Source organism: Equus caballus, chromosome X (genome assembly GCF_041296265.1).
Source record: "Equus caballus isolate H_3958 breed thoroughbred chromosome X, TB-T2T, whole genome shotgun sequence".
Lineage (NCBI taxonomy): Eukaryota > Metazoa > Chordata > Mammalia > Perissodactyla > Equidae > Equus > Equus caballus.
Window position 1 is genome coordinate 26,436,864 of NC_091715.1, and position 26,146 is coordinate 26,463,009.

Sequence of the window (26,146 nt, forward strand, 5' to 3'; positions counted from 1 at the left end):
CAGGGGATACTTGACCATGGATGAAGGGCTGGAGCTAGTTCAAGGCCACTGCAGGGTCCACAGCTAGGACCGAGGTCTGGACACCTACTATGTGATTCACAGGTGGGTGAGACTCCCCCTAGGTCCCTTGGCATATGGTGCTGGATCCCATAGCTTTCACAATGGCACAAGGAGACAAGAAGATATCAAGAGCTTTGGCTTGGATTAGTGGAAGAATGGAGTTGTCATTTGTCATGCCAGGAAGACTATTAGGATAGCAGTTTGGAGGGTATATCAGGAATTTTGGGGGGCTTGTTAGATTTAATATGTCTATTACTCATCCATTTAGAGGTGTTGAGTTGTAAAACAGGTATGCAGGTCTGGGATTCAGGAAAAGGTCCAGATTGTAACAAAAATTGTGGGAGTAACAACTTACAGATAACATTAAAGCCATGAAGTTGGATGAGTTCACCCAGGAAGTGAGGGGTGATAAAGAAGAGAGAAAGTCGAAAGACTGAGCCCTGGAACAATTCAAAGTTTAGAAGTCAAGGCAAAGGAACCACCAAGGTTATTGATAATGGTCATAAAAATAGAAGGCAGACTAAGAGAGAAGAAAGAAAGAATATTCATACAGAAGCCAACTGAATAAAGACTAAACATTGCATTTAATGATACGAATTCACTGGTGACCATGACAAAAACTGCTTCAGTGGAGTGGTGAGGATGAAAACTTGATTAGGGAGCATTTAAGAGAGAATGGGGAGAGTGGAATGGGGAGAGTGGAATTGGGAGAAAAGGGTTTCTGTAGAGGGGAATGGAAATGGAGAGGTGACTGGAGGGAATGTGAGGCGAAAGGAGGATCTTTTTTAATGATAGGAGATATTACAGCATAATTCTTTGCTGATTGGAATGATCCCATAGAGGGAAGAAATATATTGTTGATGTAAGAGGTAGGGGGATGTTCAATAGCTGGCATAACATCTCTCTGCAGACAAAAGGGGATGGGATCCAAGATATAAGTGGAAAGACTGGCCTTACACAGGAGCACAGACAGGTCATGCACGTCAACAGAGGGAAAGCAGAGTCTGTGAACTAATGCAGGTCAGTGGGAGTATATACAACTTCCCTTCTTGTTTCTAATTTATTAGTGAAACAGGAAGCTAGTTAATTGCCATAGAGTAAGGAGGGAAGAAGAACTGTTACAGGTCTGCAGAAAGAAATCTGTGAAATAGTTACCTAGAAGAGTGGGACTTTGAATGGATTTGAAAAATGTAGTAAGATTACCAGGCAGCGCCAAGGGGCTACTTGAGGTTTGTGGTGATGATTTCAAAATGAGACTAGTCAGCATGATATGTGTTTTCCTCCAGCCATGTTCATCCTCCCCAGTGCACAGCATCAGTAGAAAAGTGAGTTTGACCAAGTTTAGTGTTGTCACATGGGTAAGATGCAGCAAGAGAGGAGAGGACAAGGGAGTTGAGGGCAAGTATAAGGGGTAATTTTAATGATAGATCATAAAACCTACCATGAGTAAGAAGTTACAGAGGGAAAATGAAAAGCTTCTCCGATGAGAAGTGGTAAGATCACTGGTTATGCATACCATTAGGATGGAAGAATTTCGGGGTTGAATTACTAGGGTAATGAACTGGAAAGGAAGTTGCTGGTGGCTGCACAATGGAAGCTTGAGGTTCAAAATATGGAGAAGTTACTGGTAACGACAATGTTTAGGTGATGAGGCTGGGAGAGAGTGGCTGAGGTAGGGTGGAAGACAGAATCACTGGAGGAGGTATCAAGAAACTTAGGGCTCACGAACTGCAAGAACCATCTAGGAAGATATTGAAATCACCAAGAATCACGTCAGGAGTGACAGTGAGTCAGTTGTTAAAATACTTAAGGAATAAAAGGCAGGGTGATCCAGGAGTCTGTAGATGACCGCATGCGAAAGATGTATTGAATGAGGGAAAGACAATGATCTTCAAGTTGCCAGAATGATATCCACCTGATTTCTAGAGCCAGTGTTTCTTGATAATGATTTATCATAAATTTATAGCCACTATTAATGAAAATATATAATCATGCTTAATTTATTTAGAAATTATACACACTTTATACTTTTATATATGGAGGTTTATGTCTATTTCATCTCCATTTATTTTACTTAAGAAGTATGCCCATAGCAGTTACTCTTTGCTAGGTACTGGTCTGCATGCCTTATAGAGATTAACTGATTTAATTATTGTTATAAAATTCTTACGAAGTAGGTATTAATATGATCACATTGTAAACATTGGGAAACTGAAGCACAGAGAGATTAAGCAACTTTTCCAGGATTACACAGGTAGTATACAGTTAGGGGAAAGATCTAAACCCAGGCAATCTGGTTCCAGAGCTCCTGGTCTCACACACTATGTTTGCCTCTCCATGTATAAGAAATTCTTCTCCATCCATAAGAACTTTTATTTTATGCAATTTGGCCAAGCATTTTGGAGGAGTGGGTCTGGGAAATCCTTTCATTGTGAGATATGAGTTATCTTACATAAATGTTATCTTTATTTTTGTACACATCGTTAACATGCCCAGTTCAAATGTCCCACTTGAATTCCAGATGCATCTCTGACTGCTTATTAACATGACCAAAATGGAAGTATTGATCACTCTACTAAGTTAGTCAATTTTGTTCCTCCCTTAGCCCCAGTCTTTCCTTCTTCAGTTAAAGGCACCGTGGCCAACACTGTTGCTCAAAACAGAAAACTCTGAATACACTTTGATTCCTCCCTCCCGCTTCCTCTGGACTTTTAGCAAGTACTCCTCTTCAGAAAGTACTGTCATTTCTACTCAAATTTTATTAAATGAAGAAAGGCATGGGTCATGTTAGAATAGGAATAATGGTCATGGATGGATGTGAATGTGGAAGCCCTGATCAAAAATATAACAAGAAAAAACTTGTCTAATTGGTTGGCAGAAACAAGAAAAATAAGACTATGTTATATAAACATAACGTTGACCACACTGAGAGAGAGAAGCTCGCTGGAGACTAGTCACGGAGGATAGAGTTTCAGCAAAGTTTGAGTCACACAAGCACTTGGGTACAGTTTTGCCCAAAATAACATATCCCCGCCTTGTGTTAACTGCTGTATAATGGGAAAATATACATAAGAATAAACAGCAGTGAGACAAAGCAACAAGTGTTCAAACCAGCTGCATCTCTATGGAAGAACTTGGAAATATTGGGAGAGGTTTGGACAGGAACAAAATATGATGTCACAAGAGGATTATATATTTCAGATTTCTTCACATCTCTCAATCTCCACTAATAATCCCCCCGTTCTTTGCCAGTATTATTTCCTACCTGGACAACTACAATTCCTACATGTCCTACATGCTTCCACTTGTGCCTCTTTGGTCTATTCTTCATATAACGTGACTATATAGCAAACTTTTAAACAATCACTTTAGATGATGCCACTTCTATGCCTAAAAGTCCAATAGATTCCCAGTGTACTTGACATACATACCAAATCCTCACTGTGACTTATAAGACAGTTCTTGACACTTATTTCTCACCTGTTTTAGCCTGGCTCATGCTGCTCCACTTCCAGTGAGTGGCTTCCCTTGAGTTCCTGAAACATGCTCAGCCCTCTACTGCCACAGAAGTTTCTCCTACTTCATTTTCTATCCAGAATTTCCCAGTCCACGCATCTAAGTGTCAGGCTCTTCTCACTAACAAGGCATCAGCTTTAATTTCACCTCTTCAGAAAAGACTTTACAGACTACCCAATAAAAAATACATTTCCCAAAACAAAAAGTGGCAAATGTTGGAGAGGTTGCAGAGAAAAAGGAACCCTCATACACTGCTGGTGGGAATGCAAACTGGTGCAGCCACTATGGAGATTTCTCAAAAAATGAAAAATAGAACTACTGTATGACCCAGCCATCCCACTACTGGGTATCTATCCAAAGAGATTGATATCAGCAATTCCAAAAGTCCTATGCACCCCTATGTTCATCACAGCATTATTTACAACAGCCAAGACATGGAAGCAACCTAAGTGCCCCTCAACTGATGATTGGATAAAGACGATATGGTATATATATACAATGGAATACTACCCAGCCATAAAAAAGGATAAAATCATCCCATTTACAACAACATGGATGGACCTTGAGGGTATTATGTTAAGTGAAATAAGCCAGATAGAGAAAGACGAACTCTGTATGACTCCACTCATAGGTGGAACTTAAACATGTAGACAAAGAGAACTGATTGGTGGTTACCAGGGGAAAGGGGGGTTGGGGGGTGGGCACAAAGGGTGAAGTGGTGCACCTACAACACAACTGACAAAGAATAATGTACAACTGAAATTTCACAAGGTTGTAAACTATAATAATCTTAATAAAAAGTAAAAAAAAAAAAATAGGTTTCCCGCTCCTGTTACTCTCATTGAGAGCATTCTGATTGCTTACTTCAGGGCATGTATCAACAGTAAAATTAGGCATTTGTGTGATATTGTGTTAACTCACTTTCTATCTTCTCTACTAAACTGTACCTTCCATGAGGATAGATACTATGTTTATTTTATTCCCTACTTATATCTGATACAAAATGCTTAATAATTATATATTTAAATAAATACTCAAGTAAGGAAGAAAAGGTAAAAGTGTTTCTCTAAATTGTTTTTACATGTATATGATTGATTTAATAAATATACAACAATGTAAAGTGTATATAATTATGAAACTCCTTCCCTCCCTCCCTCCCTTTCTCCCTTCTTTCTTTTGAGTATGGTTCACTAATTTGTGGGTTATTTTTAATAATGACCATTGTTTATTTTAGAAATAGCTCGAAGCTTGATAATTTTTATTTGGCTACATAACTTTTAGAATTTAAGATACTCTCAACCATTTTATATCTACAAAATCAGATCATGGGATCTCAAAGTATCTTCAAGTATATCAGGCATTTGTACAATTTTGTTCCTAATTATGTGTCTTTTTCCAGACTCTGGCATCTACAAACAAATGAGGAGTTATCTTTAACCCAAGAAAGAACAACACATCCTCATTTTGTGTATAGATGTTTCTACAATGCATAGATTTACACTTCATTTCCCTTCTTTTCTCTGGAGCCCTGAATTGGTCCCAACAATGAAACTTGGCTTCCTTGCTTTTACTACATTGTCTTCCTTCTCTTCTTGAGTGCATGGTTCCTTCCTTTCAAAACCTAGGGCACTTGGTGATAAAGCTGGAGCATGGGCAGTGTGACATTCCAAGGAGAACTAGAGAGATGTGAAATCTTCTAGGGTGGGATGAGAGTGTGGCTGGGATCTGTGGAATTTTTGTTATGCAGCAGGCTAATGTGTTTACAACACTTTTCTTGAACAAAACATCCTTGGTACATTTTATAGCAGACATAAGCTTTTAAGCAAAAACATTTTAAGAATAGAGATGCTTTAAAAATTATACTTCCCTAACAAAAACATTGAGGTTTCAGCAATGTTGTTGACTTTATACATGTATTTTTTGCTGTTGTTTTCTCCCTTGTTCTAAATTAATTGGTGGTGTTCTTTCAATTGATCCATAAAAAAACATTCAACAAACAAATATCTTTCATACTGGCCTTCCAGGAAAACATCAATGGTATAATCTATTATCCAAATAATATTTTTTCCTGAGTATTCTTTTCAGTACTGGCGTACTCCAAGAGAAGAACACAAGCTAACTGACCCAGGGCTGTCCCATCTGTGAATTAATAGAACTGCTGAGCATTTGTCAGTGATGGTATTAGCTGGGTGACTTGCCCAGACTTTTACTTTTCTAAATTCTCTTCTGTTCCAAATTTAGTTTTTGCCTCTTGGCATGATTTCTTTTCAACTTTGAAAGGTTACTTAGAAATAATGAAAGACTGACTGCCTCTAATACACATGAAATGAAACCTCTCGTTAACTTCAAAAGAGGTATTGGTGTATTGAAAAGTAATTGCTGCTTTAGGTCAAAATTTCCTCTTTTGAACAAGAAGTATTTGATACAAAATACTTGTGTATATAATATTTACTGTTCCATAATTTAATCTTGAAAGTGAAAATAAACATCTACAAAACACTCTGCTGTATAAAAATGAGGAACTCAGATGTGTGTATAATTATTTTGTGTTTTTTTCCACTGAGCTATTCTTAACTATTTCCCAATTTTAATTCATTTATTGAAATAAGTGTATTGAAGAAGCCAAATGTCAATCTTAACAATCAGAAGAGTGAAAATTATCATATTTGTACATACACATGTATTACTCATTCATTTTATTGCTGTACCAAGTACAAGTATAAAGTATATTTTGTTGTTGTTGAGGAAGATTAGCCCTGAGCTAACATCAGTTGCCAATCTTCCCCCTTTTTTTCGCTTGAGGAAGATTAACCCTGAGCTGACATCTGTGCCAATCTTTCCCTGTTCAGTAAGTGGGTTGCTGCCACAGCATGGCTGACGAGTGGTGTAGGTCCACACCCGGAATCTAAACCCGCGAACCTAGGCCGCCAAAGCAGAGCATGCCATACTTAACCACTAGGCCACAGGGCTGGCCCCAGTATAAAGTATCTTTTGTCAACCCAATTACTATTATAAAGTTATGCATTGAAGAAAACATTCAATGAAAATAATGCCTAAGTATAGGACTTTATTGTTCAGTATGACAGTTGTATTCAAGAAGGGCATTTTAGCACCCCAATAGGATAAATGAATACTATTTAAAATACTATGAAAATATTTTATATGCTAGACAAAGGCTAGTTTGAATTAACTGTGCTTTAATACATCAACATAGTCAAGGACTAAGCTTTAAAACGGCAATGGTGAAGGGAGACATTAGAAAAACAATTAAATAGACGCAAGTCACAGTGAAAGAGACTGTACATACCTGTCGGCACATGTGATCCCACTGAGTGTTAAGTTCTCCGAGTTCTGTCTCAAGTCTAGAAGCAAACTCTGGCTCTGCTTCATTCTTTATCTTCTGCCCACCTTCATTGACACTGTTTAGACTGGGCTGAATTGTCTGAATATCATTGACTAAAAGCTAAGGAAATAATTCAGTTTAAGCTAGCTGAAAAAACCCCACAACTAGAAATGCAACATAGACAGGAAAGACATAATTAGGAATCATCACATTACACAGGAATTTTGTCCTCTAAAATCTGAAATAAATTACATATAAATTTATACATCTCCATATATCTCTATATATCTCAGTCTCACAAAAAATGTTCAGTGGTTTTTATGGCATGAATGAAGTGGGGAATTATCTATATTCCACTTAGATTAGCTATGAAAGGAAACAGATTTTTCTTGTTAGAAAAATGTGTGAAAATGATGGGCTTTATACATTACTATTTTTGAAAGGATTTTGGTTTTCAAATGCAAGATATTGCACCAATTGTTTATCGCATGATAGGTGTGAAGGTTATTTGTAAGGTAGATTTGTTTTTTTTTTTAGCTTGCATTTGCGAAGAAAATTCTTTAAACAGCAGATTATTTCCTTCTTGCTGCATGACAATGGTATAATGAATATCATCTAAAAATCTGTATTGTGTAATTTTATAGTACAGTGCAATCTACATAGAGAGAGCAACATAGTATGAAAAATAATCTGTAATAAGATATAACAAATAGTTCAAAGGATTCTTTACCTTTAAATTAAAATGCATTTTGTACTAAAATAATCTGATAAAACTAGGGTTGAGTCAAAGGTACTGTTTTCTGTTTCTCATTTATTTAACCCAGTTTCTCCACCCTGGCACTACCGTCATTTTGGACTGGGTAATTCTTTGTTGTGGAGGGCTACCGTGTGCACTGTAGGATGTTTAGAAGCACCCTTGGTCTCTACCCACATACATGCTAGTAGCATCTACTCCACTTCAAGTTGTGACAAACAAAAACGTCTCCAGACATTGCTAAATGTCCCCCGGGGGGGGGGGGGTGGCAAAATTGCCCCAGTTGAGAATCATTGATATAACCAAGTAATAGTTTCCATGTAAAAGTCTTCATATGATAGGTGTCATAAAATCTTACCCTGCACTGTTTCAGCTGTTTTTTCAGAATTTCTGAATCCCCAAGGGCTGGCCATTCCTCTTTCAGGAAGACATCAACTTCAGCCATCCATTTCTTCAGGGTTTTTATGTGATTCTGGAATCAGAGACTCATTTTAAGGCATTATTGGGGTGCTGATGTCTCCTAACACAATTCATCACAGTGATGTGTCTGAACACAAGCCCAGGAACAACTCCCATGTTTGAAGGATGTCTCTAAGTAGCTCTTCAGGAAAAGAATATTTTTACTAAGACTGCATTTTTATGGTCTACTGTATGAGCACTGGTGTATGAAGTCTGCTATTGTTAAAAATAAAAAATTACTACCAAATGTGGTTTTATGATGTTACTCTTGAGAACATTAAATCATATCCCCCTCTAGAGAAATTTTAAGTTACAAAACAATTCATGATAATACTAACAATGTGCCCTTACAGTACATAAAACAAACTATGAACAATAAACTCAATGTAATGGTGTCTTTATAGCCTCGCTAAACCTCAACTCCCACAAATTGTTTTCTACAGTTGACAGTTTAAAACAGTTGCTTCAGTTGGGAACTTTCAGACCAAGATTTTGTCATCTTTAAAGAGAAAACTTTTGCTTTTAATTTATTACGTGCCCGACCAGGTTGAAGTAATGATCAGATAAAAAATGTCATCTTTTATCATTTATAAATAGCCAAGTACCTCCCGTTATTCTTTCACATATTACCTTTTTATTTCTCTTGCTTTTTGGGGCTACTTTTCAAATACATGATTTTCACACTTCTTTATTTTCATACAATTTAACTGTGCTGTCCAGATTTGCCATTTTCTCCTTTGTAAATTAAATTTCTATTGAAAATATGTGCTTCACAGAAATTCTCCCCTTCGATATGATTAATAAATTTGACTAAATCTAAGAACTTTAGATTTCAACATTATCATCTTGCTGATATCTCTCGTGTCTGGTTTTGTGCTTCTTCCACATTCACCCTTGTTCTAGTTCAGATCTATCACTAGCGCCTCGATTACTACATTAGCTCTTTTTGGTATCTGCCTCCATCTGACACCATTCTAATCCATTCTCCAGACTGATGTTAGTATTCCTCTCTACTTCTTTCTCTTATTATCGTGAAGCTTTGAAAACACAAATACTATCAATTTTTCCCCCTTTAAGATACAAATAACAGTTTCACATCATTATTTTTAATCCCATCATTATTAGGCTATAATTCTTATTCCAAGGTATGGCACCCGGGATCATTCATTATCTACTCCTAGACCATTTTTCCAATCCTATATTTTGTTTATCTCCAAACCTGTCCTTTGTGTCCCCAGTACTGAACCACTTCCAGTTAATTGAACACACTGCTCCATTTTGTCAGGAACTCTTTCTTCCTCTTTATCAGCTGACTGAAGTCTACTTGTTGAAGGTAATCCATGTTCCAAGAACATTTCAGAGCCTTTTTCCCAAGTTTATGTCGGATTTTTTTGCCTATTTCCATAACATTTACCACACTGTTTAATTTACTTCTTGTTGTAGCTGAATATTGACTTTCCAAAATGTTCATGCCCTAATCCTCGGAACCTGTGACTATTTTACCTTACATAGCAAAAAGCACTTTGCACATGAGATTAAGTTAAAGATTTTGAGATGGGGAGATATCCTGGGTTATCCAGCTGGGCACAATGTAATATCAAGGGTCCTTATAAAGAGGGGAGCAGGAGTGGAAGAGTTAGAGAGGCAGACTGGAAGATGCTACACTGCTGGCCTTGAAGATAGAAGAAGAGGACACGAGACAAGGATTGTGTGCTGTTTCCAGAAGCTAAAAATGACAGGGAAACAGACTGTCTACTAAAGCCTCCAGAGAGAACACAGCCCTGCCTACACCTTAATTTTAGCCCTCTGAGACTGATTTTGGACTTCTGACCTTCAGAACTGTAACATAATAAATTTGTGTTGTTTTAAGCCATTAAATTTGTGGTAATTTGTTAGAGCAGCAATAGGAAACTAATGTACTTAACCTTTCTCCTTCACTAGAATCTGGGCTCCTTGATGGCAAGGACCACATAACTGTACCCTCTTTTACCACTGGTACTGGCAAAAATATGTTTTTATCTATGTGTGTATGTATACATATATGAAGATACACATATTTACATGTACAAGCATGTACGTATTTAGGTTGTGCTTTCCGGAATGTTTTAGGACTGCTCAGTGTTTTGTTTTGTAAAAGGTAAGAACAAACAATGAAGTAGATGGAGTGGGATTTTCAATCCAGAATCATCTTGTTCCAATGCTTTTCCATCATGCCACGATGCTTTCAAAGATTCTTCCCAGCACTAACATTTCTCACAATAATTCATCACATAAGAGAGATATTACCTATATCAGAGATATACCTATATACCTACATATACCTAAATATTTCAGACTTTAGACTAGAATGTAATCATTGGTTTACTGTTTTCAGTTTGGGTGATTAGTATTTGAATAACGGTGGCATTATTCAAATAAATTAAGTCAGTAGAAGCTGGTTTGCTGAAGGTGATGGGGTCAAATTTGTCCATACAATCCTAAGAGAAATACGCTGATGAAATGATATGGCTACATTATATGATAACTTTTATCTATTCACAAACTAAATTATATCGAGATTTCAATGGACAACCAGACTAAAAGAAAGATTGGTTTTCAAAATTAGCATGCTAGAAACATGTTTAAGTCCTATGGATATTTGTGGCAAAGAATTTAATTCTAAAGAAAATCTAAGAACCAGAACTTCTAATTACTGTTTTCTTAAAAGGAATAAGCAAACTATACTCCTTTGAGAAAGATTTATATCTTTTGATGTTAGTACTGATTTGGAAGGACTATGGAGATTAAATATCTATTTGCCTTTACATTTTTTCATTCATCGTTAGGGGGGAAATAAGTAAAGAAAAAATGAACATAAAAAAGTAAAACCGTGAATTACCTGAATTTTTCGGAGTTTGGCTATTTGCTCCTCTAGCTTTTGGCTGTGTTCGACCAGCTGGGAGGAGAGTTTCTTCCAGCGGCCCTCAACGTCTTCAAATTCTGACTGATATTTCCGGCTAATCTCAGAGGGCGCTTTCTTTGACATCTCTTTCACAGTGGTGCTGAGATAATTTAGGCCACTTTGTTGCTCTTGCAGAGAGCTTTGTAAAGCCTCAAAATTGAAAAGGAAAGTACATGTATACTAACTGATGAATAATAACGAGTTTCATTGTGTAGTTTCGTTCATGAGCTTCAGTGAAATTAAATGTACTTAAAATGAAAGCTATCTTTAGATTCAAACATCTAAAATAATAGATGATGTAATAGTTATAAAATTACTAGTGGTAATTTAAATTCTACTTTTTATCATAAGAGTAATTTGCACATTATTCAGTAATATGTTATTTAAAAGTCTATGCCTATTTTTATGAATAATGTTAAATAAATCCAAAACTATATCTTACTGAACCAGAATTTTAGCACACTTAATTTTATCATATCATATCTGTGTATTAATAACTGCATTTATGATACAGTTAATGGAGTTTAACTTAATTATACTGAGCCTTTAGTAAAACAGCTTCTAACCTCCCCAGGTAAAAAATATAACTAAATCATATGGACGTATAGGATAACAAAACTTTGAATAAGTTACCAGATGGCTGGTCTACTAATGCCAGTTAACTAAAGTTTCATATTTTTCAAAAGACATTATCCTGTTTTGTAGTACTTAGTGAAATTCTAGAGTAATTTTGGGGAGTAGTTATAAAGTCAATTTTACATTTATACCGTATAACCTATGCAATCTCTTATAATAGGATGCCTATCTTTAGGTTTCTCCTACTCAACATGTATTTAAAATATTACTTTCTGGTTATAAAATAGCAAAGGTTCAAGATAAAAAATGGAAAAAAATACATATTATATACAGCTATTTTAATTTTATATAAACTTTCAGTTTCTTCTATGTATAACTAAATATTGAATATCTGATCTTATTATATATAAACATACACAACTATTCCTCCTTTGATAATGTGACCTATAACATCCCCCAAATATGTCAAATACATAACTTTTATGATTGCATAATACCTTAGGGCTCTTTTGTAGTTCTTTAATTTTTTTACTTTATTAAACTGTTACCATTGACTGATTGTTTAGACAATATCTAGCATGCATATAACCAAATTTTGAGTTAAGCTTTTTATTGTGAGCCTTTTCCCATGTCATTGTTTTCTAAAGACATACATTTTAATGGCTTGTCTAGGTCATTTAACCTTTTCCCATTATTAGCTCTACAAATTAATTTTGAGTTTTTCACTCCTGCAAATTATGTTTATGATCTACCTATCTACCTACCTATCTATCTATCTACACCATCTATCTATATCTATTTCCATCTATCAATATCTTTAAGTACATTCTGGTCATTTCCATAAGATGGAGACTTCACGGAAATCATATTCACGCATACAATTAAATGAACCATTTTGTATGTTATTAGGAATTACTGAAAGTTTTTCTCAGCAAAATTTACATTCCCACTAGTGAGAATGCAGCCCATTGCTGCCAGATCTGCACTCATTATATTATTATATCTTCTGGGTTTCTCTTTTTCTTTTCTTTTTTTTTTTGCAATTTAGTATGTAAAAAATGGTATTTCATTTTGTAAATTTGTACTTCATCATTTACAATTCGAGTTACAATTTTTCTTAGGTTTAATGGTTGTTTCTGTCTCTTTTTGGTGACTTCCTTATAAATGACTTTCTCCAGTATTCAGACAAATGTTTTCCCTGGTCTTATTTTTCTTTTCAGTTGCCCCTGGTAGTTTTACAACGTTTGCAACTGCTTCCATTGATTATTGTGCTTCCCAATCAATTGTTTTTTTTTAAGATTTTTATTTAAAATTTTGCCAACATTTATGCTTATTAAAGTACTTTTGAGCTTTTTAATCCACGTGGTATTTTGTTTTCGTGTAACATTTGATGCAAGGTTATAACTTCATTTTTTTTCATTTAGTTTATGCATTTTCTCAATAATATTTATAAATAAATTTTCTTTTTCACTGTTTTTTAGTAGAAATGTACTCTTCTATTCATCAATGCAGCGTTTCTTGTGTTAATCCACTTCCTTAATTGCTATACCTTTTTACTCTTATTTTTTAGAAAAAGTTTATAATTATACTGTCACATATTGTTCAAAGTAAACTTTGGAATCATTCCAAGTATGAAAAACAATAACAAAGAGAAAAAAATTAAATAGTTATAGTTTGGTATTATAATACAGGAAACAGTCTAAATAGGACAATATATAATGGGAAATGTTTAAATAAAGATTTATTTGAAGAAATACTCCTAAATTACTTATTTAAAGAAATAATCTTTAATTTTAAAAAAAGACTGGATAAACAAAGTTAAAATTTTAACTAAATTCTCAAAATGGGGATATATTATTTCAGCTCCTAAAAATAAGTAATGAGTACGTTTTCATGTCTTAAAAAATAAAATGTGATTGGATATACAACACAGGCGTTTTCACTTCCCATATTAGCATGTAATATTTCCTCATATAAAGCTGCTAAAAATGTTGTTATTAGAACTCAAGTAACTGACTACAACATTACATAAGACTAGTGTTTAAATTAAAACTAATTTTATAACTACACCGATCTTATGTCTTTCTGTTTGGAAATGTGAGAGGAGTTACAAATCAGCAAGCAAAGGCCGAAAATAATACTATAGATTTTATAATAATCAAAATATATGTGTCTGAAAATGCATACTAAATGAGAAAGAATATACTTCACAAGTAGACCATATCTTTGTCTTCAAAGATGAAAGTTGTATGTTATAGAAAGCAAGTACAAATGCATAAAATACTACATTTTTAAAGTCTTATCTTCATTTTTTCAACTCATAAGCTATCATACTTGCCACGATTATTTTAATTCTAATATTATTTTAAGGTGACACCAATATAATTGCTTGATACATGAGATCTACACAAATATTCACAGACCTGTAGCTCCCCGAGTCTCTGCTCCATGATTTCATACTCAGTGACAGTAACCTGAGGTATAGAGAGTTTGGTTTCTGACTGCTGGATCCATGTCAGGATGGTACTCATGGTCTCCTGATAGCGCGTGGGTGGCAAAGCGTCAAAAACTTTATCAAAAGGAAGAAAAGAAAATCATTTAATCATCTTTGCCATTTTGTTTTTCTAAGTTGTCAACAAACTCAGTCATACTACTAATTACAAATATTTACAGCATGTGAAAACCTGAAAATAAAGATTAGAATATGATTACGTTGAGGATAAATTCCTACTACATGCCTGATATTTTGACAGAAACTACGCATGTATTACACTGAATCCTCATATCAGCCTTGCAAGGTTTGCATTGTTAAATTCGTTTTGTAAGGTGAGGAAATGGAGAAACAGAGAGGCAAAGTAACTTGCCAAAGTCGATAGATGGTACTTGGAGAAACCAAATAGAGTCCACGTAAACCTAACTTTGAAAGCTACTCTTCTTCTGTCTTATCATTTGCCTTTGGGGAAAACAGTATCATTATCCACAGTCCTTGATATTTTAAATTATATCATGTTACCTCTAATTTTAGTGAAAAAAACCCACAACAACTTATATGTGTTTAGTACATGTCAGAAACTCTAATAATGATCACATATTATCATTCTTAAGTCTTACAATAAACCTAAGAGATACTTATTTTTATTCTCATTCACAGTTAACAAAACTGAGGCAATGAAAAATGGCCAACTAATGTGCTCATAGTTAAGCATCTGGTATGTGTCAGAGCCAGGACCTTAAACCAGGCTCATCTGGTTTCAAAGTGAAAACTACTACCAAACAGTGTACTTTCCTTAAAATATATATATATACACACATACATTCATATACTCATTCCCAAATATTTATAAAATTAGAGGATGAAAACATACATATTAGGGAAAGTACAATGTGTATGTGTGTATATATCGTTATATATATATCACTTTATATATAGTATATATATAAGCTTTAAATCATATATGCATATGTGTGTACATAACTATAATAATTTATATACACACACAGATAAACACACACTATATGTGATTTAAGAAGGTATACTGACCATGTTCAAGGAAATTAAAAAGATTGAGAATTTTGGCTAAGAACTGGAAATCATAGAAATGACACCGATTTTAAGGAAAATCGAAAAACAAATTCTAGAACTGAAATACGCAATAAGTGAAAAGTAACTGCAATGAATGGGTTTAAAAACAGATTAGACAAAGATAAACAGAAAATTAGTAAACCTGAAGATAGGTCAGAAATACATGTATTTGGAATGAAGCATGGAAAGACAAAAGGATGGAAAATAAAGAGAAAATAAAAGACATAGAAAAAACAGTAATATGGTTTAACATAAATATATTCCAGAAAGACAATGAGGCAGAAGCCATATTTGAAGAGATAATGGCTAAGAATTTTCCTAAATAGATAAAAACAAAGTGCAAAATACTAGTTTAAATCACTATATCAAATGGCATTATTGAAACGATATTATTTTTGAGATAGCTTATGAGTTTCTCTTCTATATACCAATTCCTCCCATACTAAATGAGGATAATATACGAAAGTATTTTGCATGCTATTAATGGGGTTTTCAGATGATAAAGATACTTTTAGAGAGTGTGTTAGAAGTGGATACTGAAAATTTCATTCAATGTGCTTACATTTATCTGGGACTCCATGCCCAAATCTATTTTAAAAGACTTTATTTAATCTGAGAGCTTCTGATCTCATATTGAAGAATCTCTCTGGTACTTTCCCCCTAAGTGTTTTCCTTCATATAAATAATGTGTTTCTCTCTCTTTTGACTCAATACATTTGTTTATTAATAATTATCTAGCATTCAAATCAGAGAGATCTCATGAATAGTAGTGAAGTAAAGGCGTATTTAGTTATGATGAAGCAAAGAATTTTGTCTGAGAAGGCATTAGAGCAGGTAGCTGGAAGGAGAGAGGTCTATGGGTAGAGACAAGGGGCTACGTCGGATGGATTATAAACTCCATAAAGTTTGCTTTAATCAAACTTGAACATGCACATTCTGAAAAACAGTGCTTGTTTCCCTTGTGGCAGAGGCCATGACAAACATGTACTAGATGCTTGCCAGGGGTGATATGAATCAGTCCAATTTTATCCAGATGATGAATATGTCAGGAGGGAGAGAGAAGTATAGAAGGAGTTGATGAAGACATTGGGATTACTTTTTATTAGAAACAGATCAACAGGTTTTTATGAACCTCTAACAGGATTGCTTCTCCATTCTGTTTTTATGAACGAGGCTGTGTAGCATGACAATTAGGAAGTCTGATTCTGCTGTTCGGGAGACCTGAGCTTTGGAACTGACCCTCCACTTCCTAGCTTAGGCAAATTATTTAACATTTTAGCATCTGAGACCTCATTTATAAAAATGGGGATGTTGATATTTTGGGGAGAATTAATTGAGGTCATTTATTATTCCTTCATTTAGCTAATATTTATTCAGTGCTCTGAGCACTAGCGATGCAAGAAGTAAAAATTAAAAAGGAAAGCCTTGGCTTTTATGATGCTTAATATCTAGTTGGTGAGTCAGGAAATGAGCAAAGAAACAAAGAGATTGTAATAACTAATAGAAATAAAAGGTAGTGAAAAAAATTAACGTATGGGGGTGGGGGAAGTTCATCCCAGATAATGCAATGAAAGGAATTAAGATATAAAAATGCTGGAAGAAATGAGGATCTACACAAGGGATGGTGGGAAGTCAGCAGATTAGCAATACTAGGAAGCCACTACCATCCAAATGGTTAGAAGGACAAAAGCAAGAAGTGTGAGATGGTGTCACAAGAAACCAATAATTGGAACCACCCAGCAGGAGCTGAATTCACAAAAAGCTTCCCTTTGGAGATGTAGTGTCTCTGAGGAATATTGTTTCCAGAGGGGTCTAGAAACTTGGAGGATTCATTCTCAGCCAGTGATGAAGATACACCCTGCAACAATGAGAGGGGAAAAGAATATTCTAGCTTCTCTCTTCTTCTCACCCTCAGTATCCTCCACATGCCTCCCATTGGCTGAACCAAGCAGGTAGCCAATTTACAAAAGGATCCTGTGAAGTGTAGTATTCACGGGAAGAGCAGGAAATGACACTGAGAACAGACAGACAATGATCTGCATGGGGATGCTGGTGAGGGTAGGAACAGGGAAGAGGGAAAGGAATTTGAGAGGGGCAACAAGGGACATCAATGGTTTTCATAATATTCTATTTCTTAAGTTTAGTGGTTCAATATGGAGATTGAAAGTTTTTCCGTTATTTAAAATTTTTCCCTATGTTATAGAAACTCTTTGAATATAAGCAATAAATAAAAATTAAAAAGGATAGAATGTGACTAGAGAGTGAACAAAATGGCCTCTCTGGCCAGAGACTTAAAAGAAGTGAGCAAGGGAGCCATGTGCATATTGAGAGGAAAGATTTCCCCAGTGGAGAGAATAACAAGTGTAATAGTCCAGCGGCACGAATATCCTTAGTAATGTAGGAACACACAAAGGAGGCAAGTGTAGCAAGAGCCAAATGAACAAGGTGGAGTGTGGTTGGACATGAGGGCAGGAAGGTCGTTGGGAACTATGAGCATGAGGGCCACTGTAGACTATAATAAGATGCTATGTTTTAGTCTATATTAGTCTATATTTGCTAATTACTGCATCCATTGCTGGGTACATAGCATATTTGCTATTACTATTAGCTAGAAGAGAGACACAAGACAATAAGAAAATGAAGGTGACAAATTCAGTCCTAAGTAGAAATTGTAAGAGTCTAATATAAAGTTCAGACTCTGTTAATAAAAAGAGAAAACTTACTTGCTAGGGAGAGAACAAAAGCTAAATAGAGACACTCGCGTTCTTTCATTTGAGGAGAGTGGTGGTTTCCTCTGAACTAACTTTACATTCTAGAGAACCAGATCCATAGCCAAAGCCAAGACATTGCTCTGAAATGATGTATAAATACACACATGCATCCATACATGAACACACGCAATGCATACACATGAATATGCTGACGTACACAAAGTGAATTTAAAAATTAGTTTCTACTTCATTCTGGAAGGAGAGTTGTGATCAGACCAAAATTTAAACAAGATAATAGGTAAAGACCAAGAGAAATAGTATCAAAAAAGGTGAAAGTGTTTTCTTTCTTTAATGTTAGGTTTATTTAAACAGTGTTGACTGAATATTAGGTAATTCTTAATGGTCATTAAAAAATTTATACATTTTTTGTTTTATTGTCAAGGCACAGTCTATTATATTTCACAGAATATTTAACCATGCACTTGGAAAGTGTTTAGATTATGTTGAGGATAATATTGACATTAGCAGCGTCCTGGGGAAAGATTAAATTGTACCTACATTAAATGAGAGGAAATAAAGATTTTCAAATTTGGCAGCTTATCACTAAAGTGATAAGGTAGCATGAGTATGGTAGAAGTATAAAACAGTTACTTAACTTTTAAGTATATGTTATAATATAGACTGCCCAAAATTCAGTCAGCATCCATCTATGTATATATCAAAGGAGGGAGGGAGAGAGAAAGAGAGAAAGAGAGGAAGAGAGGGAGAGAGGGAGGGAAGAAAGAAAAGAAAAAAAGAAAGGAAGGAAGAGAGGGGAGGAGGAAGGGACATAAATTCAAAGAATCTGTTGCTTTTCAGCATAGACTAGCATAAAATTAAAATCTCTCAAATCCAGAAAGATGAACACTGAAACAGTCTAAATTATTAAATAATAAATTTGATCAATTTTTCCTATAACCACCAATATAATTTTAGTTAGATCTTATAAAATAATCATATGACTTGATACATTATCTTTCCTTCTGTTAATTTAAACAAAATGTCAACAAAGTATGCATTAATTTACATTATGTAAAGTCTCAGGTTCCCTTCAAAACTCAGATCAAGTATTGAAGAATCCAGATCACCATTACATGTGGCACTGATTACAACATTGCATGGATGGAACATCTTATCCTATATTCTTATTCTGGATGTTTGGGTACATTTCCTCCTTGCTACCTGGATCCTGAGTAAATCTTCTGGGTGTTTCAGGTGGATTACACTGAGGAGGAGTTAGAATTGAAACAGGACTTATCAAGTCCATAGTTTCTGAACTAGCTACCTCATTCTTATGTGTAGGTTCATCAATCAGGAAATACTATAGTAATAGTTACCTATAGTATAGCTGTAGGAATAGTTACCTAATGGGCTCTCACCCTCAAATCCATCCCGTTTCTAAGGGAGGTCCTGATTGTTTTCTCCCTTCTTTAGATTCCTTCTGGTCTTTCTGTTTAATTAAAAGTGAAACATCTCAGTCTCTCAATTGTTTATCTTATTCTGTATAACTGCTTCTGATCTGTATTCAGGTGCAAGATTTGAAGTACTCCTGCTGAGAGCTAAGCCAAACTTCCACTCTATTCTGAGAGAAGATAGAACGACTTGTGAAAGGGGACAGTGCAGAAAAGATCAACAAGTACATTTGATAGTATCTCACACATAAATTATCTAGCACAAGCAAAAGCCCACACAATCTAAGATCCTTCCTACTCTCTCCATGCATGCTTTTGCTTCCTTTCATCTATCTTCTATGCTTTGTTTTTGAAAATGCAAAATTGACTTATCACAGTCCCTCACAGCATAAAACCCATCAATATTGTTTCTTTTTTCTTATGGTAACGTCTAGAACCCTTCCGTGGCTCATAAAAGGCCTTCTAGACTGTCCACCCCTCCAGACTCATCTTTCATCACTCTCTCTTCTCTGTGCTCCAGGGATACAGGACTTCTCTGATTCTTAGCTAGCCATCACCTACTACCCTTAGTCTTATTAAGTTCTATTCATCCTTTGGCTTCCCTGTCAAGCAATACATTCTTAAGGAAGTCTTCACTGACCTTCCCAGCCCAGACAAGTTTCCTTTATTTAGTTTCAGAGCCCTGGCCTTTGGTTTTTCAGTCCAAGCAGTCATCTCAGATTATAATTATAAAAACATCATTTGATTATGGGATTAATGGCTGCATCTTTACTTAGATTACAAGCATAACAAGAGCAAGGAGCATATGATTGTAGCTTAGCAATCTATCCAGAATGATCAGTACAGTGCCATACAAGGAGTCAATGTTTGTTGAATGAATAACTGCAGGTTGGAGAATGTAACCTTGAGCACAAAGACAGAATGCCTTTGCCAGGAACATAGGAGGAAATTAGCATTTGGTGAAGCCTACAATCTGAAAAAGAGGAGAAAGAATTTATCTGGAGAATTTGGACACTCTTCTCATCCCATCTATTAAATCTTACTAATCCTCGTGGAACTTTCTAAACTCTGAATAGCTTAAATTGACTTTCTTATTTATCTCACTTCTCCTTTCTCACTTCGTAGTTTCTGGACTACTAAGGTAGACTTTCTTTAATTGCAATGATTTTTTTTGTGGCACAATTCAGATTTAAGCTTAATAGTCTGACTAATATATGTATATTTTGTTGTAAATAGAGAGATCTCATATATATATGAGGAATATATGTACATATCTGATATATATCATTTATTAATTCATTATTTCAACTATTTATTGAGTGTTAATTATATTTCACCTCTATGACACCTTTTAGGGTTGCAATAATAAAGAAAACAGAGGCCCTGCACTCACTGATTTCACTCTTTGCTCACGGAACTATAGAATATTCTAATATAGTTTTGATAAAATTATAGTTTTATAAAAGGGAAATATAGAGGGCTATGACAGTAAATAATAGGAATATCATATATAGACTGGGAGCTCACAAAGATTAACTTTTGAATAAAGATGTGAAAGAATAAGAATTAGTCATGCTAGGGCTTCTGGGAAAACATACATAGGCTCTGAGGTGGGGAATATCACACCATCTTCAGGAAATGAAAGGTCAATATGAATAGAGAGAAAATAACCACGAATGAGTCTGTGAGTGGAGGTAGGCAATGCCCATATTAGGCAAAGCCTTTTAAGTGCCTTTAAACTAAGAGCAAAAGGAAGTCACTGACTGTATTACACACATAAAAAGTGACAAGGTTAGATTTTCCTTAAGAAAAATCAGTCCAGCTGAAATGTAGAAAACAGATTTCTTGGTGTCATGAATGGATGCAAGGGAGACAAATTAGTGTTCCAGGCAAGAAGCCACAGTAGCTGGGACTAATATGATGACAATAAATATGAAAACGAGCTTCTATGTAAGAGCTATTTAGGAGACAAAAATACATGGGCTTGATGGTTGAATGGAAATGGGAAAGGGACTGGGTAAGGGACAGGGAACATCAAGGACAACTCTGAGGTTCCTGATTGTGCAATTCCATAGATATTGGTTCTTTTCCCTGATATTGGAGGGGTCAAGGAAGAAATGGTCATTGGTTGCAGAGTTGTCCACCACAAGTTAATCTTTTTGAGACTTACTGGGTTTGCAAGTGGAAAAGTCATGGAAGTCATTAAACATATGAATCCAGGACTTAGGAGGTAAGTCTAGCATGCAGATAAAATGTATGACTCTCTTGTTTGTAACATACAGTTAAAACAGGGGATACCTTTACTCATGCATTTTCCTTCTAGATGTAAAAAAGCATTCATTAGCCAACATGATTTATCCTGTAGTAGCTGAATAGTGATTATAAACCATACAGTTTATCTCATTTAAACCAGACATACTTGAGAATACTAGTGGAGGATTCTGAATTTTGTTTCAGATTAAAAAGAAAAAATCTGCTGCAGAAGCCAATTTGACCAAAGGGTAAACTCAGTATGAGCCACTCTACCTACCAGTTAATGAGATGTTTGTGGATGCTGCCCTTGTTAAACCAATGTAGGAGCAGAACTAGTCCTGCTGCATCTAGGGAAATTCACTTTGCTCTTTTTACATAGAAATAGAGATTAATAATCCAACTTATATTTTTCTCTTTACTGACAGCAATAAGACAATAAACATAGCCAATTTAAGATCCTACCATCTTAAAAGATCACAAGAGTTCTATTGACATCATTTGGCCCAGCCCAGGCCCATGAAAAAAATGGCCTGAGGATTTAACATTTAGCTGTATATTGCTAATAAATATATGTATTCATCTCAAGATAAAAATTCTGATGATAGTTTCAACTATTCTATTGCAAAAGTGCCATTTAAAAAATCTAGACATTTTCTTAATGTTTTATGATTAGAGAAATATCTCCTGCAAAATTAAAATTATTATAAATGATTATAGTTTTGGAAGCATGTGTTGTGAATTACCAGGAAAGCAAATGTTAAGGGCTACCATGCCGCACTATTGTTTATCTTGAAAGGTAAAAAATATTCTACTAATACCCAGGTTCTTTAGTACAGCCATGTGATAAGGATGACAATAATAAAGTGTGATCAAAGTGACATCTCAAATTGTAGTAGAGGAGTATGAGAAATATCTTCTGCACCTTTTGTTTAAAAATCCCTTGTTTTATCCAATTGACTTAAAATAAGGAGGGGCTTCAGAGAAGAGAAGACAGAAGAAAAGAAAGAGGGCAAAGGAGAGAGCAGGAGAGACAAGGCAAGATTATTCCATTACACAAAGAAGAGTCACGTGTGGAAATAAGTGCTATATTTTCTGATATATACATAAGTCTATGTCAATGGGTATATATGATCCAGCTATCCCACTACTGGGTATTTACCCAAAGAACTTGAAATCAATGATCCAAAGAGATTTATGTACCCCTATGTTCATTGCAGCATTATTCACAATAGCCAAGATGTGGAAGGAACACAAGTGCCCTTCTGTAGATGAATGGATAAAGAATATGTGGTATATATATACAACGGAATACTACTCAGCCATAAAAAAGACAAATTTGCCACATTTGCAACAACATGGATGGACCTTGAGGATATGATGTTAAGCAAAATAAACCAGACAGAGAAAGACAAATATTACATGATTTCTCTCATATGTGGAAGATAAAACGAACATGGATAAAGAGAACAGATTCGTGGTTACCAGAGGGGAAGGGGGTGGGGAGGCAAATGAAAGGGATAAACGGGCACATATGTATGGTGATAGATAAAAAGTTGACTACTGGGGTGAGCACGATGAAGTGTATTCAGGAATTGATAAACAACAATGTACAACCAAAATTACCCAATGTTATAAACTATTACAATTCCAATAAAATTACTTGAAAAAAATTTGTAACTGAAAAGCAAGATAAACAGATCTACTTGGAAAATTCAGAATTTTTTCCCCACTTTAAAACAGAGCTATCATAATAATGCAGAGTTCTCAGAACAGGTTATATATGACATTTTCTTGAAAAAAATACCACATCTCCCCCGCCAAATTTAAAACAAAACTACTCAGAGAAAAGAAAGGTATCTAAGTGTCACAGGGATGATGGAGAAAAAGAATACAGAACTGTGATGTCCAATATGGCAGCCACTAACTACATGTGTCTACTGAGCACTTGAAGTGTGGCTAGCCTAAATTGAGATGTTTTGCAAATGTAAATACACACCAGATTTTGAAGATAGCACAAAAAATAATGCGAAAGTATCTTTATAATTTTTAATTTTTATTCTATGTTAAAATGACAATTTTTGGATGTATTTGTTTAAATAAAATATGCAACTAAAATTACTTTCACCTGTTTCTTTTTTAATATGGCTACTAGAAAAGTTAAAAGTATGCATATGGCTCACACTCTATTTCTATTGGATGGTGCTTATATAGAAGCTGGGGTAAGTAATTCATTTGGGGAGAGAAAGAGAGAGTATATGTTAGTAGTTTGTATAGTGACAGTACCTAAAAACATTGAAAATACTGCTGTGAACATGAAGTTGATTCCAACATGAATTTCCCATCATTTATAAGTAGAAATTAGTGATGACTTAAAATATGAGGTAGGGGTGTGTGTGTGTGTGTGTGTGTGTGTGTGTGTGTGTGTGTGTGTGTGTGTGTAGAACCTAAATTAATAGCACTTTCTACTTCTTCGATATAGCTGTTTTGGAAAAATGCTCAAGTTGAAGCTAATGCTTCTTTGTATTCCAAACCAAGTAGACTCCAACTTCTTCCCCATCCCTTATAGTTAACAAAATGACAAGGAGACAATGTAATCACCAAAGACCTTTTTCTGCAACTCCGAACCTTATTAAATGACATAAACCATGATACAGAGCAAGTATTTCTTTAACATGAACACTGTTAGAAGATGTCAAGAAAGACAGACCCACGATGTATGATGATTAACATACTAGAAATTGTACTTAAGCAAATTAGAAAAGTAAGCAATTCTGACTATAGAAACTTGAATTTCCAACGCCAACATATCAGTTACTTCCTTAGTTTGATATTCAAGAACCTTTGTGATTGGAATTCAACCAACTATTCAGCCCAATTTCCCATCACCATAAATACCCTATCCTCCAACTGTCTATCACTTAATTCAAGCCTTTGCGCTTACGTCACCCTCTGCTCAAAGTTCCTGCTACTCAGGCTCCATTCCGACAAAGGGCCCTAGGTGTGGTCTGACATGAGTAAAACAGATGGGTTTATAGGAATTGTATCCAAGATCACCTTAGAATGTTTTAAAAAGTCATATCTCAAGTGAACTAACTGAAATCTGGGTCTTTTTCACAAGTGTTGCTCTAATATTCACCTCTTGAACAATAGATTCATTTTCCACTTTAATTACAATTTTCTAAACAAGTGTGGAAGCATAAACCACTACACTACTGAAATATTTATTACAATATAAAGTAAGTACATGCACTTTTTTGCTGCATTTTCCATCTTTTCCACTTTTTTTCCTAAAATTAGCCCTATTGGTTCAGTAATACTATCTTCACGAACTCCTGTTAAATAAATCTAAAAACTTTTAATGTTCCACTTGGCATTTACCATATGTTCCCAAGATTCTCAAGGTCAAAGAGCAATTCTTGTATCACACAGTATGAAGCACATAGCTGGTTTAAATAAATATGTCTGTTGGGGCCCGCCCCATGGCCGAGTGGTGACGTTCACACGCTCCGCTGCGGCAGCCCAGGGTTTTGCCAGCTCAGATCCTGGGTGTGGACCTAGCACCACTCACCAAGCCATGCTGAGGTAGCATCCCACAGCAGAACTAGAAGGACCTACTACTAGAATATACGAGTAGGTACTGGGGAGGTTTGAGGAGAAGAAGAAGAAGAAGAAAAAAAAGATAGGCAACAGATGTTAGCTCAAGGCCAATCTTTAAAAAAATTCCTGTTATTCTTGCTGTTGATGGCATTGAAAAAGAAAATAGAATGAAAAGGGAAAGACCTTTTTTTTCTGGAGTGAAAGAGCAAAGCAATATAGATTGTGTCTCCTAGAATAAAAGAATCCCTCACCTAGATATGAAAGTAAATCAGGTCAATTTTCTGACCTGAGCTGGAAAAGTTAATTCAAGTCAACCTGTATTTCCCTTCTCAGTCTCAGCATCTTAACAGAGTAGCAGGGACTACACATAGCGCTCGGAATTATGGCCATAGAGAGAACTTTCTGTTGGCTGCCCTAAAATTTTGCTCTATTTTCCCTACAGGAGGCGAAAGTTATTCCCTGTAATTTTGTTAAGAGTTTTCCCTACCACTCCTCCCCAGATCATCACCTCTTCAAGTGCTGCCTCCACTTTTCTCTATCAACCCTACCACAACTCTAATCCAAGATTATGCCTGTGTGGCTTCAATTTCCCCTGTCTCCCTGCTTCTGCTCAGACCTTTTTCCATCTGTTCCTCAAAAACTAGCCAGAGGCTAACATTCCAGTTAGATCTTTCAAAAACTGAATCAGATTACTTAATTTCCTCAACTGAAATTCTTCGAGAAATTTCAACTATTTTTAAAATAAAATCTAAACTTTTTACAATAGCCTCTGGGGGCCTTCATAAACTCTCCTCTCATTTTATCCCAATCTTCCCATGATTTGCTAGTTTCTAGTCCTCCTGGACTCCTTTCTGTTTCTTGGATATGTAAGCACTTCTTCTCCACCTTGGGGCATCTGTGCT

At 35.3% G+C, this 26,146-nt stretch overlaps 1 protein-coding gene across 8 annotated transcripts in view; it reads right to left on the reverse strand.

Annotated features, from left to right (window-relative positions):
* DMD (dystrophin) overlaps nucleotides 1-26,146 on the reverse strand; it is a 2,262,230-nt gene that overhangs the window by 1,242,130 nt on the left and 993,954 nt on the right. For all 8 annotated transcript variants that reach the window (XM_023633802.2, XM_070257261.1, XM_070257256.1 and 5 more), the window contains 4 exons: nucleotides 14,073-14,218; nucleotides 11,011-11,223; nucleotides 8,032-8,145; nucleotides 6,884-7,039 (listed from right to left, as the gene is read on the reverse strand). In XM_023633802.2, coding sequence (XP_023489570.2) covers nucleotides 6,884-7,039; nucleotides 8,032-8,145; nucleotides 11,011-11,223; nucleotides 14,073-14,218 — 629 coding nt within the window. The remainder of the gene's footprint in view (nucleotides 1-6,883; nucleotides 7,040-8,031; nucleotides 8,146-11,010; nucleotides 11,224-14,072; nucleotides 14,219-26,146) is intronic.